This window comes from Mustela putorius, unplaced genomic scaffold (assembly GCF_011764305.1).
Source record: "Mustela putorius furo isolate JIRA1106 unplaced genomic scaffold, ASM1176430v1.1 tig00000081_pilon_pilon_pilon, whole genome shotgun sequence".
NCBI lineage: Eukaryota > Metazoa > Chordata > Mammalia > Carnivora > Mustelidae > Mustela > Mustela putorius.
This window is the reverse complement of record NW_025421272.1, coordinates 1,869,185-1,882,912: the sequence shown is the minus strand read 5'-3', so window position 1 is coordinate 1,882,912 and position 13,728 is coordinate 1,869,185. Positions and strand designations below refer to the sequence as shown.

Genomic DNA, 13,728 nt, shown 5'->3' with positions numbered 1-13,728 from the left:
GAACAGTATGGAGGTTCCTCAAAAACTTGAAAATAGAACTACCCTATGACCCAGCAATTGCACTATTGGGTATTTACCCTAAAGATACAAATGTAGTGATCCGAAGGGGCAGATGCACCCGAATGTTTATAGCAGCAATGTCTACAATGGCCAAACTATGGAAGAACCTAGATGTCCATCAACAGATGAATGGATAAAGAAGAAGTGGTATATATATACAATGTAATACTATGCAGCCATCAAAATAAATGAAATCTTGCCATTTGTGACAACATGGGTGGAACTAGAAGGTATCATGCTTAGTGAAATAAGTAAATCAGAGAAAGACAACTATCATATGATCTCCCTGATATGAGGAAGTGGAGATGCAATGTGGGGAGTTAGGGGGGTAGGAGAAGAATAAATGAAACAAGATGGGATCAGGAGGGAGACAAACCATAAGAGACTCTTAATCTCACAGTACAAACTGAGGGTTGCTGGGGGGATTGGGGTCAAAACAGGGGGGTGGGGTTATGGACATTGGGAAGGGTATATGCTACAGTGAGTGCTGTGAAGTGTGTAAACCTGATGATTTACAGATCAGTACCCCTGGGGAATAAAATACATTATATGTTTATAAAAAATTTTTTAAAAATAAATTCTAAAAAAGGAGTTGATAAGATAAGTTGGTTGGGAAAAGAAAGAAAAAGAAAGTGGAGAGAATTTGGTCAGGCTGAAAACTAGAACAAAGCTCTATGATAGATTTAGAGTATATTTTGATCAATTAAAAGAAGTTGTATCCCAAAATCTTTTAGAAGAAAAACCCTATATGTATACAAAGAGAAAGTTAGATACAATAAAGGATGAAATATGACTATAATAATGAAGTTTCAAAAAGATTTTTAAGAAAGTTATTCTTTTTTTAATTTTCTCTTTCTTTCTTTTTCTTTATTTATTTATTTTTAATTTATTTATTTTCAGCATAACAATATTCATTGTTTTTGCATCACACCCAGTGCTCCATGAAATCTGTGCCCTCTCCGATACCCACCACCTGGTTCCCCCAACCTCCCACCCCCCTACCCCTTCAGACCCCTCAGATTGTTTTTCAGAGTCCATAGTCTCTCATGGTTCACCTCCCCTTCCAATTTCCCTCAACTCCCTTCTCCTCTCTAACTCCCCTTGTCCTCCATGCTATTTGTTATGCTCCACAAATAAGTGAAACCATATGATAATTTACTCTCTCTGCTTGACTTATTTCACTCAGCATAATCTCTTCTAGTCCATATACAGTATGGAGTATTATGCCTCCATCAGAAAGGATGAATACCCAACTTTTGTAGCAACATGGATGGGACTGGAAGAAAGTTATTTTTACGAAAAAGTTATTTTTACGATAAGCTAGTTTTAAAAAGTTAAAAGAGGATAGAGTAGAAGTTCAAAAAATTTTTAATTAAAAAATTTTTAAAATTTTTTAAAATAAAAATTAAAAGAATAAAAAAATTAAAAAATTAAATTTACTTTGCAATACTAAAAAATCATGGGGGAAAAGCCATGCATTCCATGCTTTGCTCTCCCCTCCTCTGGAATTCCACTCTTGTCCTTGAACAGTGAGCTTGGTCTTGGCTGGATGTTCTTGCTGATCTTCTGGGGGAGAGGCCTGTTATAGTGATTATCAAGTGTCTTTGCCCAAGGCAGAATTGTACCACCCTTGCCCAGGACTGGGCTAAGTAATCTGCTTGGGTTCACTCTCGGGAGCTTCTGTTCCCTGAACATTTTCTGTAGAGCTCTGGAGGACAGGAATGAAAATGACGGCCTCCTAATCTCTGGCCGAGAGGAGCCAAGAGCTAGGGCCTCACTCCTCAGCACAGTCTCAGAGAAAAGCACTCAATCACATGCCTCTCCCTAGTCTCTGGACACACTCCAAACTCACCCAGCCTGTGACCGAGCGTTTCTGTCTCTGGCAAACAGCCTGTTTGGAGTCCCCAAGCCCTGGAGATTTCTGCTGCTCTGCTCTTCCAGGGAGGTCTCCCCAGATCTGCCACAAAGAGCAGTGGACTGACTGTGCCACGGATCACAGTTTAAGGTAACTCCAAGCTGAGAGCTCACTCCTTGGTTCCATCTCTGTAGTCAGCTTCCCCTCTCTAATACCTGTGAGTTCTGCTACACTAAGACATGCCCAACCCTTCTGTGACCCCACAGGACCTGAGACCATGCTGTCCCCACAAGAGCTCCACCCCTGCTTAGCCTCTGGAGCAATGTCCCTCAGTGGAGCAGACTTTTAAAACTTCTGATTTTGTGTTCCATTGTTCCACTACTTGCTGGCAGCCAGCCCCTCCCCCCATGGTCTATCTTCCCGTTGCTTTGGATTCGCTTCTCTGCACATTCTACCTTTCAGAAAGTGGTTGGTTTTCAGTTTCTAGAATTGCTGCTCTTCTCTTTGATTTCCTTTTGGATTTGTTGATTTTTCAGTTCTATACCCATCTTCCATTTCAGGGGGGAAAAAGTAGCTCTTCTTTGTACTCCTTTATACTTCCTCTGTACTTCTTACTGGCCCCTGGTCACCCAAACAACTTAGTCTGTCCTAAAAAGACATTATGCATTGAAAGTAGAATTACCTCATATTTACTAGAGAACTTGAGGTTGACATCATCTCCTTTGCTACCTTTTATTCAATTTGCCAGACTCCATTCTCACCTTTTTTGGGCTCCTATTTCCTAATCCACATCTTGTGCCAACTAAAGCTTACCACATGCATGGTCAGTACTTAGAATATCTAGAAAACAGGAAACCCGGATGTTACATTTTTAATGTTTTTTATTAGTATTAAAGTAATGCATTTTAATTTATGGGACTAAATGAAGCTTAATATAACATCTGTTTTGCATCTTTCAGGTATGTATCTTTCATACCATTTATAAAGTGATCTAGTCACATCCAGAGGAGGTAGGTAGATGCTATAAGCACCAAGGTCCCCATTTTTCAAAGAGAAAAATACACAGTTGAGGTAAAATAATTTACCACAATATACACATGAATCATTGGCAATGCCAGAAACTTAATCCAGGACAATCTACTTTGTGCTCATTTCATCCACCTGCTTTCAATCCTTTCCCTTTATCTTCTCAAAGCTCAAAAATACCGCAAACTTCACATGAAACTGAGTCTGCTGAGTAATGCCAGCCACATGAAATTCTCCACGTTTGCCTCCTCTGTGCCTCACTTAAGGGCAATATGGAGGGTGTATCAAATAGTGTCTTACCTTCTAAAAGAACAAGCCATCCCTTTGTCTGTTGAACCATTTATATGCCTAGAAAGCACTCTCAGCAACACAGAATCTCATATTCCAGCTCTTTCCTAAACTAGCTTGAAGTAGGTCAATACTAATGCAAATTTTTCTTAATTTCAACATTTATATTACAACATAATTGAGATTTCATAGGTGGGACTAAAAGAATTTAATTAATTAATTACAATTATATTTTAAAACGTCTCCCTAGGTTGAACAAATATACGTCTGTCAACTGAAAATGTTCAATGTTACCACTCAGAACAGAGACCACCTACCCTAACTTTGGTCAATAGATGATCACCACTTAAGACACCCAAAAAGGAAAGGCTGTGGTCACATGAATTCATGGAGAGGAGAATCTTGGGATAATTGTTACCATGTTACAGGAGAATGTGGCTGCTTTGAGAAGACAGATGCCCTAAGAGGTACCTTTGTTCTATTATGTGAGATAGATCAGTAAGCTCATTTGTCAGCATCCACGCTGCGGGGAAGAGTGGCCTCTAAAAAATGCCTTCCAATTGATAAAAGTCATCAGATTGTACTTTGTGCAGACACACACACACATAGATTAACCAAGGGCCAGGCTTACATAAAAATAAAGCAAGTATTTATAAGTAAGTGCCCAAATCATTCCTTTGGTCCATAAGCATTACTGAGTGCCCAAGACATTCTAGACAAAGCAAATGACAAGTGAAATCGCAAACATAAAGAACTCACAACAGACATTTTAAAGAAAGCCAGAAAATCCCCTTGACTCAAGATTATGCACTTTCCATACTGGCCTAAGGCTGGTGCCTGGGTTCCTCGATTTGGGGTAAGTCCTGCCATCCTCAAGCTTTCCCTTCAGAGAGCAAAGCATCCAGGACAGGGACCCTATCAAGTTCCCATCTTCAGCTTCAATGCATTTCGTCTGTTTATCAGATTGATTTTTTCTTGTGCCAGGAAAAACTTGGCAAGGATATAATGAGAGGGTAAATATTTTTCTTAAGAAAAGATGGTCATGAAGGGAAAAGAACATGAGCCAGGGAGATCACAATCTTAAAATAATATTCAATAATCACAAACAACACTGACATTCTGAATCTACCTGAGAAAAACTTGCATCACACATGGCAGGGTTTCTTTCTTGGTGCTCATTTTCCTGGACATGACTGAGTTGGGCTTTCTTTCTGCTGCTCTAATATGAACAGCTGATGATACCACACTGGCCTCAAAAACATAAGTTAACAGCAAATTAATGATTTTCTTTAGTTAGCCCAGTAATTACAGCTGTACACACTTATCAACAAGGCAAAATTTACAACTGACGGTTTTATCACCAGCTTAACACCACAGAATAGAACTAAAGAAGGCAGAGTAAAAAGTCTGGCCTTCCTGAATACAACCTGCCACAGAAGGCAAGGCTCAGGCAAAAAATGCATGGCAGAAAACAGCCACAGACAGCAAGATGATGCCATTGATGTTCACTACTGTTCGCCACAAAGGCTTCTCAGAGGTGTCTGTCATCTTTAGCTTCATAGCTTCCTCCTCTTCCTTTGTCATCTTGGGGCCCTTCTGCTGGTCCAAGCCACAAAATAGGTCATAGGCCCGCCTGAAGCATCCTTTTTTCTCCTCAGGAACTTCTGTGTCAGGGAAAAGGTAAAAAAAAAAAAAGATGGTTAGATACAGAAGAAGGAGGTACAAGGAAAGGTTTCAGGAAAGACACCACAAAAGGGAAACATCTGCAATCTGCAGATATTTCCCAATTTTCTTATTTGCAAGGATGGAAATGGTACAAAATATTTGAATGAACTTAATTATAAGGCGATGGTAATAGATGGATTCTATATCTTTATGATCAACTAAATTAAGCCTATATCTACCAGACCAATGCAAATACATTTTGATTTTAAAAAGTCAGAATCAACCAGGCAATAATAGTCTATGAGAAGAAATGTTAACAATGGGCTGGGAAACTATGACATAGAACAACATGGAAAATCTACCTCTGAATCACATAAAAATATCTGTTTACCACATCATTGGAAAGCGGTGAGACTTGCATGACTCAGGAGCATATTAAGCTACACCTGAAAGTTCCAAATCTTTACAACAGATCCAGCCATGTGGTAATGATTGGTCTGAATACTCCCTGATACAGGCTAGCAACAATGAACACTTCCAGAGCTTAAGATCTGATGTTGCATAACAATATTGCTGAATCAAACCACCTAACTGGTCTTGCCATTCAAAGTGGGTGCCCACCAAGGGAACTTATTCTCTACTCTGAGCCAAGGTGTGGTATTAATAGAATCCCAGGTCTACAGCTCACTAGAAATCAAGCCCACTGTGTTTTCAACACTGTAGTCAGAGACGACTGATCTATACTCTCCCATTTTTAAGAGTCACAGACTTTTAGAATTGCAAATAACCTTAGTAATTAAGCACATACATATACCAGAATCAAAACTCATGTTTATGGTTTTGCTAATTCACCTGTCTTATTTTCAAGTTCAGGTAAAACGTGGATAAATAATACCTTCTTCATTATAAGATTTTATGAGAGAATGCCCAGTGTGTAATAGATGTCAAGAAGTAATAGTGTCCTATTCTCTTTTCTCCCATGCACATAAAAAAAGAGAGGTAAGTCTCCATGTACCCCTCCACTTTGGCCAACCCACCAAAATAGAATCATGGAGAAGGAATAACAATAGTTGGACTCACTGACCAGCCCAAGGGAGAAATGAGTGGTTATCTGAGTGGCCTTGAGAAAGTCTTTATATATCATTTTCCCCATCTGTAAAGTTGAAAGAATTATATTTGTGTTACCTTACAAGTAAGATATGGTGCTTAAATTAATCACTAGAGTAAGGTATTCATAATTAAAATATGACATGATCATATCATAATCAATCATGATGACAATGACAGTGATGATAACAATATGAGGTTGAAGATACAGCTTCATGCTCCTGTTTCTCAGATAATGGAGATGGTGACAACCATTATCTATAAAAGCCTTCAAGATATCTTAATTTATTTTACTTTAATGAGCCAGGGCCTTCCATCTGTTTTCACCATGAATTGACCAAGAAACAACAGAATTCAAGTGTTGCCATGAACCTCAGAAGTCACTAAGCCAATTTTCTAGCCAGTGGGAATCTCCTTTACGGAATCTCTGATAGATGTACACTTGCTGCTCACCCTTTTCAAATCAACTCGGAAAATTCTTCCTTAGTAGCAATCATAATGGTAATAATTATAGTCAATTCTTATAAAGAAGCATTATCTCTTTCAATATTCCCAACAGTACTATAAGGTATAGGCTATCATTTAGAATGCTTTTATATTAAGAACCTAAGCTTTAGGAAAAAATGGAATCACTTGCACAAGAAGTGAATAGAGAAGTGAGGATTCAATCCCAGCTCTTCTTGAATCCCAATCCCACACTATGTGTTTGCACTATCCTGCCTCCTCACATTGAGTTAAGATTGGATGACTTCCATTCTGGTGAACAGAGGACATTGAACTGCAAAGCACAACAGGACCTCTTCTTCATAATGTCACTACTTTCAAGAGCAGGAAACATAGTTGATTTTCCAATACATAAAAACAGACACAGAGAATTAGACAAAATGAGGAGACAAAGGAATATGTCCCAAATGAAAGAGCAAGACAACACCACAGCAAGAGACCTAAGCAAAATGAAGATAAGTAATATGCCTGATAGAGAATTTAAAGTAATGGTCATAAAAATACTCATTGGACTTGAGAAAGAGTGGAGGTCCTCAGTGAGACCCTTAACAAAGACATAGAAAACAAAAAAGAACCAATCATAGATGAAGGACTCAATAGCTGAAATTAAAAATACACTAGAGGGAATGAATAGTAGACTAGAGGAAGCAGAACAGACCAGTGACCGGGAGGACAGAGTAATGGAAAGCAATCAAACTGAACAAGAGCAAGAAAAATAATAATAATAGTAATGAATAATAATAACAATAAATAAAAATATGCTTAGGGAAATCAGTGACACCATCAAGTGTAATAACATTTGCATTATAGAGATCCCAGAATGAAAAGAGAGAAAAAAGGGGCCAGAAATTTTATTTGAAGAAAAAATGGCTGAAAAATTCCTGAATCTGAGGAAGGAAGCAGAAATCCAGACCCAAGAGACACTGTGAACCTCCAACAAAATCAACCCAAGGAGGTCCACACCAAGACACATAGTAATAAAAATGGCAAAATGTAGAGGAGTTGAGATGGTGGAGGAGTAAGGGGATCCGGTTTGCCTTGTTCCTCACATACAACCAGATAGTACAACCAGATAGTTATCAAATCATTCTGAACACTCGAGAAATCAGAGATTTGAGAAAACAAATGCTTCAAGTCTACCAGTGAACCACAGTTTGGAAGACAGGAGGTGTGGAGACTTGAATCTGGTGTGATATAGCTGAGGATATAGCACAGAGGAGGGACCCTGCTTAAGGAGGCTACCAAAAAGCATTATAAGCAACAGAACTTTTAGAAATCTTCTATGGTGGGGCATGTGCCTGGCTTAAAGGTGCTCAGGTGGTGAAGCAGGGCAGAATCCTAGGTGTGACAGTGAGGTCAGAGGATCCCTGGGGTCTTAAGAAAAACAGGTGGTTCCTGTGTGGCTTACTTCCCTGGCATAGGAGTGGGGAAGGCGGCTGAGAACAACTCTAGGTGCTGGCTTTCTGCTATGTTGTCATAAACTATGAACCACTGAATGGTCATGTAACCACATTCTTGGGAGGGGTTGAGCAAAAGGCAGAAGTCTCATGAGATGCCCCCATTCCCCTGGAAGGAACAGTGTGGGTCCACACTGCCTGAGTCCATAAAATTTGGAGTTTTGAAACTCATTCATATGCTTAAGATTAAAAAAAAAAAAATGCTTGGTCACAGACCAGGTGAACACAGAGTTCTGACAGAAACCAGGAAGACAAGGTGAGTTGGTTGCTTTTCTGTGAGAGCTCACTGAAGAGGGCGGGTGCCAATTTTCAGCTCCAGGGTTAGAGAACAGGACACAGGCATATTCATCCCACCTATTAGTGCTGAAAGCCTTCAGGGAACAAAACAGCACCAGTTAGTAGAGTCTGGGACCACTTACTCCAGGCTCTGCCTCTGCTCACTGCAGCCTCTTTTCCACTAGGGAAGTCCACCTGAGAATTCAGGCAACAGACCACTCCCACAAAAGACCAGCACAAACAACTCACTCTCACCAAGTTTACTGATCATTGAGGGCTGCAAAGCTTCAGCTCTTGGGGAAAATAGTATATAGCATTCTTTGTATTCTTATTTTTTGGTCTTCTTAGTATTATTTTTTGGTTATTTTCTCTTTTCAGTTCTTTTTTATTCTTAATTTTTATTTTTATATATACTTTATATTTTTAAAATTTTTTTCTTACATTGTAGTGTGTGTGTGTGTGTGTGTGTGTTTCTTTCTTATTTGAGACCTAATTTCTTTTAACAAGCAGACCAAAACACACCCAGAATCCCAGAATCTAGTGGAGTGTTGTTGTTGTTCTACTGCTGCTTACTGTTGTTTTTGTTGTTTTCTTTCTTTTTTTTCCTTTCTTTTCTGGACAAAATGATAAAATGGAGAAAAATCACCCCAAAAGAGAGAAGAGGAGGGAGTACTCACTTTCAGAGATTTAATCAATACATATATAAGTAACATATATAAGTAAATTCTTTTAATAATTTTTTTAAAGATTTTATTTATTTATTTGACAGAGAGAGATCACAAGTAGGCAGAGAGGCAGGTAGAGAGAGAGAGAGGAAAGCAGGCTCCCTGCTGAGCAGAGAGCCCGATGCGGGCCTCGATCCCAGGACCCTGAGATCATGACCTGAGCCGAAGGCAGCGGCTTAACCCACTGAGCCACCCAGGTGCCCTAAGTAAATTCTGAACTAGAATTTAAAACAATGATTATAAAAATATTAACTGGGCTTGAAAAAGGCATAAAGACACTAGAGAATCCCTTATTGTAGAGATCAAGAGAACTAAAATCTAGTCAGGCCAAAATTTAAAATGCTATTACCAAGATGCAGTCCGAAGTAGAAGCCATAAAAATGAAGATGAAAGAAGCAGAAGAGAGAATCAGTGATACAGAAGATAAAATGATGGAAAATAAGGAAGCTGAAAAGAAGAGGGTAAGAAACCTACTGGAGCACAAAGGCAGGCTGAGGGAACTCAACGATTCCATAAAGTGAAATATTATTCATACTATAGGAGTCCCAGAAGATAAGGGGCAGAGGAAAGGGGCAGAAGGTTTATTTGAACAATCTACAGCTGAAAACTTTCTTAATCTGGGGAAAGAAAGAGGCATTCGAGTCCAGGAGGCACAGAGATCACCCCCAAAATCAACAAAAATATATCAACACCTCAACATATTATAGTCAAGTTTGCAAATTACAAAGATAAAGAGAATATCCTGAAAGAAGCTCAGGACAAAAGGTCCTTAACCTACAAGGGAAGGTACATAAGGTTGGCAGCATTTGTGTCCATAGAGATCTGGCAGGCCAAGAAGGACTGGCATGACATATCCAGTGTGCTAAATGGGAAAAATACACAGCCAAGAATATTTTATCCAGCAAGACTGTCATTCAGAATAGATATAAAGAGTTAAAGTTAGAGATAAAGAGTTTCCAGGACAAACAAAACTAAAGGAAGCCTGCAAGCCAGGCTTGGCTAAAGCCAATCCTGCAAGAAATACTAAAGGCGGTCTTTTGAGCAAAGAGAACTATTAGGACTTCATCCGGATGAAAATCTTTTGCACAGCAAAGGAAACAGTGGAAAAAAAAAACTAAAAGGTAACCCAGAGAATGGGAGAAGATATTTGCAAGTGATTTATCAGATTAAGAATTGGTATCTAGGGGGGCGCCTGGGTGGCTCAGTGGGTTAAAGCCTCTGCCTTCAGCTCAGGTCATGATCCCAGGGTCCTGGGATCGAGCCCCGCATCGGGCTCTCGGCTTGGTGGGGAGCCTGCTTCCTCCTCTCTCTCTGCCTGACTCTCTGCTAGTTGTGATTTCTCTCTGTCAAATAAATAAAATATTAAAAAAAAAAAAAAAGAATTGGTATTTAGGGGCGCCTGGGTGGCTCAGTGGGTTAAAGCCTCTGTCTTCGGCTCAGGTCATGGGCCGGGAGTCCTGGGATCGAGCCCCACATCAGGCTCTGTAGGGAGCCTGCTTCCTCCTCTCTCTCTGCCTGCCTCTCTGCCTACTTGTGATCTCTGTCAAATAAATAAATAAATAAAATTTTTTAAAAAAGAATTGGTATCTAAAATCTATAAATTACTTAACAAACTCAACACCCCTCCCCTGCAAAAAAAAATCCAGTCAAGAAATGGGCAGAAGACATGAACAGACATTTCTCCAAAGACATACAAACCATAAGAGACTCTTAATCATGGGAAACAAACTGAGGGTTGCTGAAGAGGAGGTGGGGGGGCAGATGGGGAAACTGGGTAATGATATAATGAGCACTGAGTGTTATATGTAAGTGATACTAAATTATACCCATGAATACATAGGTATACATAATACATAATACATAGGAATACATGTATGTTAACTAAATTGAATTTAAACAAAAAATGTAAAAATAAATAATTGACTTTCTCTGCTTGACTTATTTCATGCAACATAATCTTCTCCAATCCTGTCCATGTTCATATAAAGTTGAATATTCATCCTTTCTGATAGAAGCATAATATTCCCTTGTATATATGAACCATATCCTCTTTATCCATTCATCTGTTGAAGGGCATCTTGGCTCTTTCCACAGTTTGGTGAGAGACTATGTACTCTGAGAAACAAACTGAGGGTTTTGGAAGGGTGGGCATGGAGTGATGGGTGAGCCTGGTGGTGGGTATTAAGAAGCACATGTATTGCATGGAGCACTGGGTGTGGTGCATAATCAATGAATCTTGGAACACTGAAAAAATAAAATTAAGTCTAAAAAATAAATAAATACAATTGAAAATAAAAAATAAATAAAATGGCAAAAAGTAGAGGTAAAGAGAGAATTTTTATTTTTTAATTTAATTTTATTTTTTCAGTGTTCCAAGATCCATTGTTTATACACCACATCCAGTGCTCCATGCAATACATGCCCTCCTTAGTACCTAGCATCAGGCTCACCTAACGCCCCAAACCCCTCCTCTCCAAACCCTCAGTTTGTTTCTCAGAGTCCATGGTCAAGAGATAATTTTTAAAGCAGCAAAATAATAATAATAGTAATAATGAATAAAACAAAACAACTATGTACAAAGGAAACCCCATAAGGCTATCAGCTAATTTTTCAGCAGAAACTTTCAGGCTGAAAGGGAGTAACATGATATACCCAAAGTGCTGAGAGGGGAAAAAAACTTACAGATAAGACTATTCTATTCAGCAAGACCATCATTCAGAATTGATAAAGGGTTTCCCAGATAATCAAAAGTTAAAGGAATTCATGACCACAAAACCAGAAATGTTAAAAGGGCACTCTTTGAGTGGAAAAGAAAGTAGGAGTAAGAAAAATAAGAAACACAAAAAACAATAAAAATAAGTATATTTATAAAAATCAGTCAAGAGATTCACAAAATAAAAGGATATGACACCATATACTTGAAACATGGTAGAGAGGAATAAAGACTGGGTTCAAGTTTAAGCAACCATTATTTAATGTAGACTGTATAGGCATAAAATGTAATATACAAACCTAACGGTAACCACGAATCGAAAACCAGTAATAGATATGCAAAAAATAAAGAAAAGGGATTCCAACTATATTGCTAAAGAAAGCCAACAAACCATGAGAGAAGAGAACAAGAGAAGAAAGAAACAGAGAAGAGCTACGAAAACAACCACAAAACAAGGAACAAAATGGAAATAAGTGCATACCTATCAATAATTACTTCGACTGTAAATGGACTAAGTGCTCCAGTCAAAAGACATGGGGTGGCAGAATGGATAAAAAAGCAAGACCCATCTGTAAGCTGCTATAAGAGACTCATTTCAGACTGAAAGACACAGGCAGATTGAAAGTGAAGAGATGGAAAAGATTTAATCACGCAAATGGAAGTGAAAAGAAAGCCAGAGTAGTAGTACTTACATTGGAAAAAAATGACTTTAAAACAAAGGATATTACAAGAGACAAAGAAGGGCACTATATAATCATAAAGGGAACAATCCAACAAGAGATATAACAATTGCAAATAATTATGAACCCAACCTGGGAGCACCCAAATACACAAAGCAGCTAAAAACAAACATAAAAAAAGTAATTGGTAATACAATACAATACAATAATAGTAGAGGACTTTAACACCCCACTTACATTAATGGACAGATTACCCAAACAGAAAATCAACAAGGAATTGGTGGCTTTAAATGACACATGGACCAAGTGAATCTAACAGACATATTCAAAACATTTATCCTAAAATAGCAGGATACACACTCTTCTCAAGTACACATGGAACATTCTCGAGAATAGATTACATATTAAACCACAAAATAAGCCCCAACAACAACAAAAACAACAAAAAAAGTTCATAACATACATCCATTTTAACACAATGCTATGAAACTAGAAATCAACCACAAGAAAAATATCTGGAAAAAAAGCACAAAAAACATGGAGGTTAAATAACATGCTATAAACAATGAATAGGTCAACCAAGAAATCAAAGGGGAAATAAAAAAACTACATGGAGACAGATGAAATTAAAAACACAACAGTCCAAAATCTTTGGGAGGCAGCAAGTGCTGTTCTATGGGGGATGTTTATAGCAATACAGGCCTATCTCAAGAAGCAAGAAAAAATCTCAAATAAGCAACCTAATCTTACACCTAAAGGAGCTAGAAAAAAGAAGAACAAACAAAACCCAAAGCCAGTAGAAGGAAGGAAATAATAAAGATTAGATCAGAAATAAACAAAATAGAAACTAAAACACACACACACACACACACAATAGAACAGATCAATGAAACGAGAGTCAGGTTTGTTGAAACCAAGTTTGCTGAAAAGACCAACAAACTTAACATACCTTAGCCAGACTCATCAAAGAAGAGATAAAGACAGAGAGAGAACTCAAGACTACAAAATCAAAAATGAAAGAGGGAAAAAACCCACACCACAGAAATACAAAGGATTATAAGAGAATATTATGAAAAATTATATGCCAAAAAATTGAACAATCTAAAAGAAATGGATAAACCTCCATAGAAACATAGAACTCCCAAAACCGAATCAGGGAGAAAAAGAAAATTTGAATAGACCAATTACAAGCAATAAAATTGAATCAGTAATCAAAAAACTCCCAAAAAGCAAAAGTCAAGGACCAAGAGCTTCACAGGTAAATTTTACCAAACATTTTTAAAAAGAGTCAATACCCAGTCTTCTCAAACTGTTCCAAAAAACAAAAGAGGAAATAAAGCTTTCAAACTCATTGTATGAGACCAGTATCATC

At 38.1% G+C, this 13,728-nt stretch overlaps 1 protein-coding gene across 1 annotated transcript in view; it reads right to left on the bottom strand.

Annotated features, from left to right (window-relative positions):
* Positions 1-2,778: 2,778 nt before the first annotated feature.
* Positions 2,779-13,728, bottom strand: part of SLC5A1 (solute carrier family 5 member 1) — a 103,730-nt gene continuing 92,780 nt past the window's right edge. Inside the window, exon 16 of the mRNA XM_045068227.1 lies at positions 2,779-4,893. Coding sequence (XP_044924162.1) covers positions 4,676-4,893 — 218 coding nt within the window. The 3' untranslated portion in view covers positions 2,779-4,675. The remainder of the gene's footprint in view (positions 4,894-13,728) is intronic.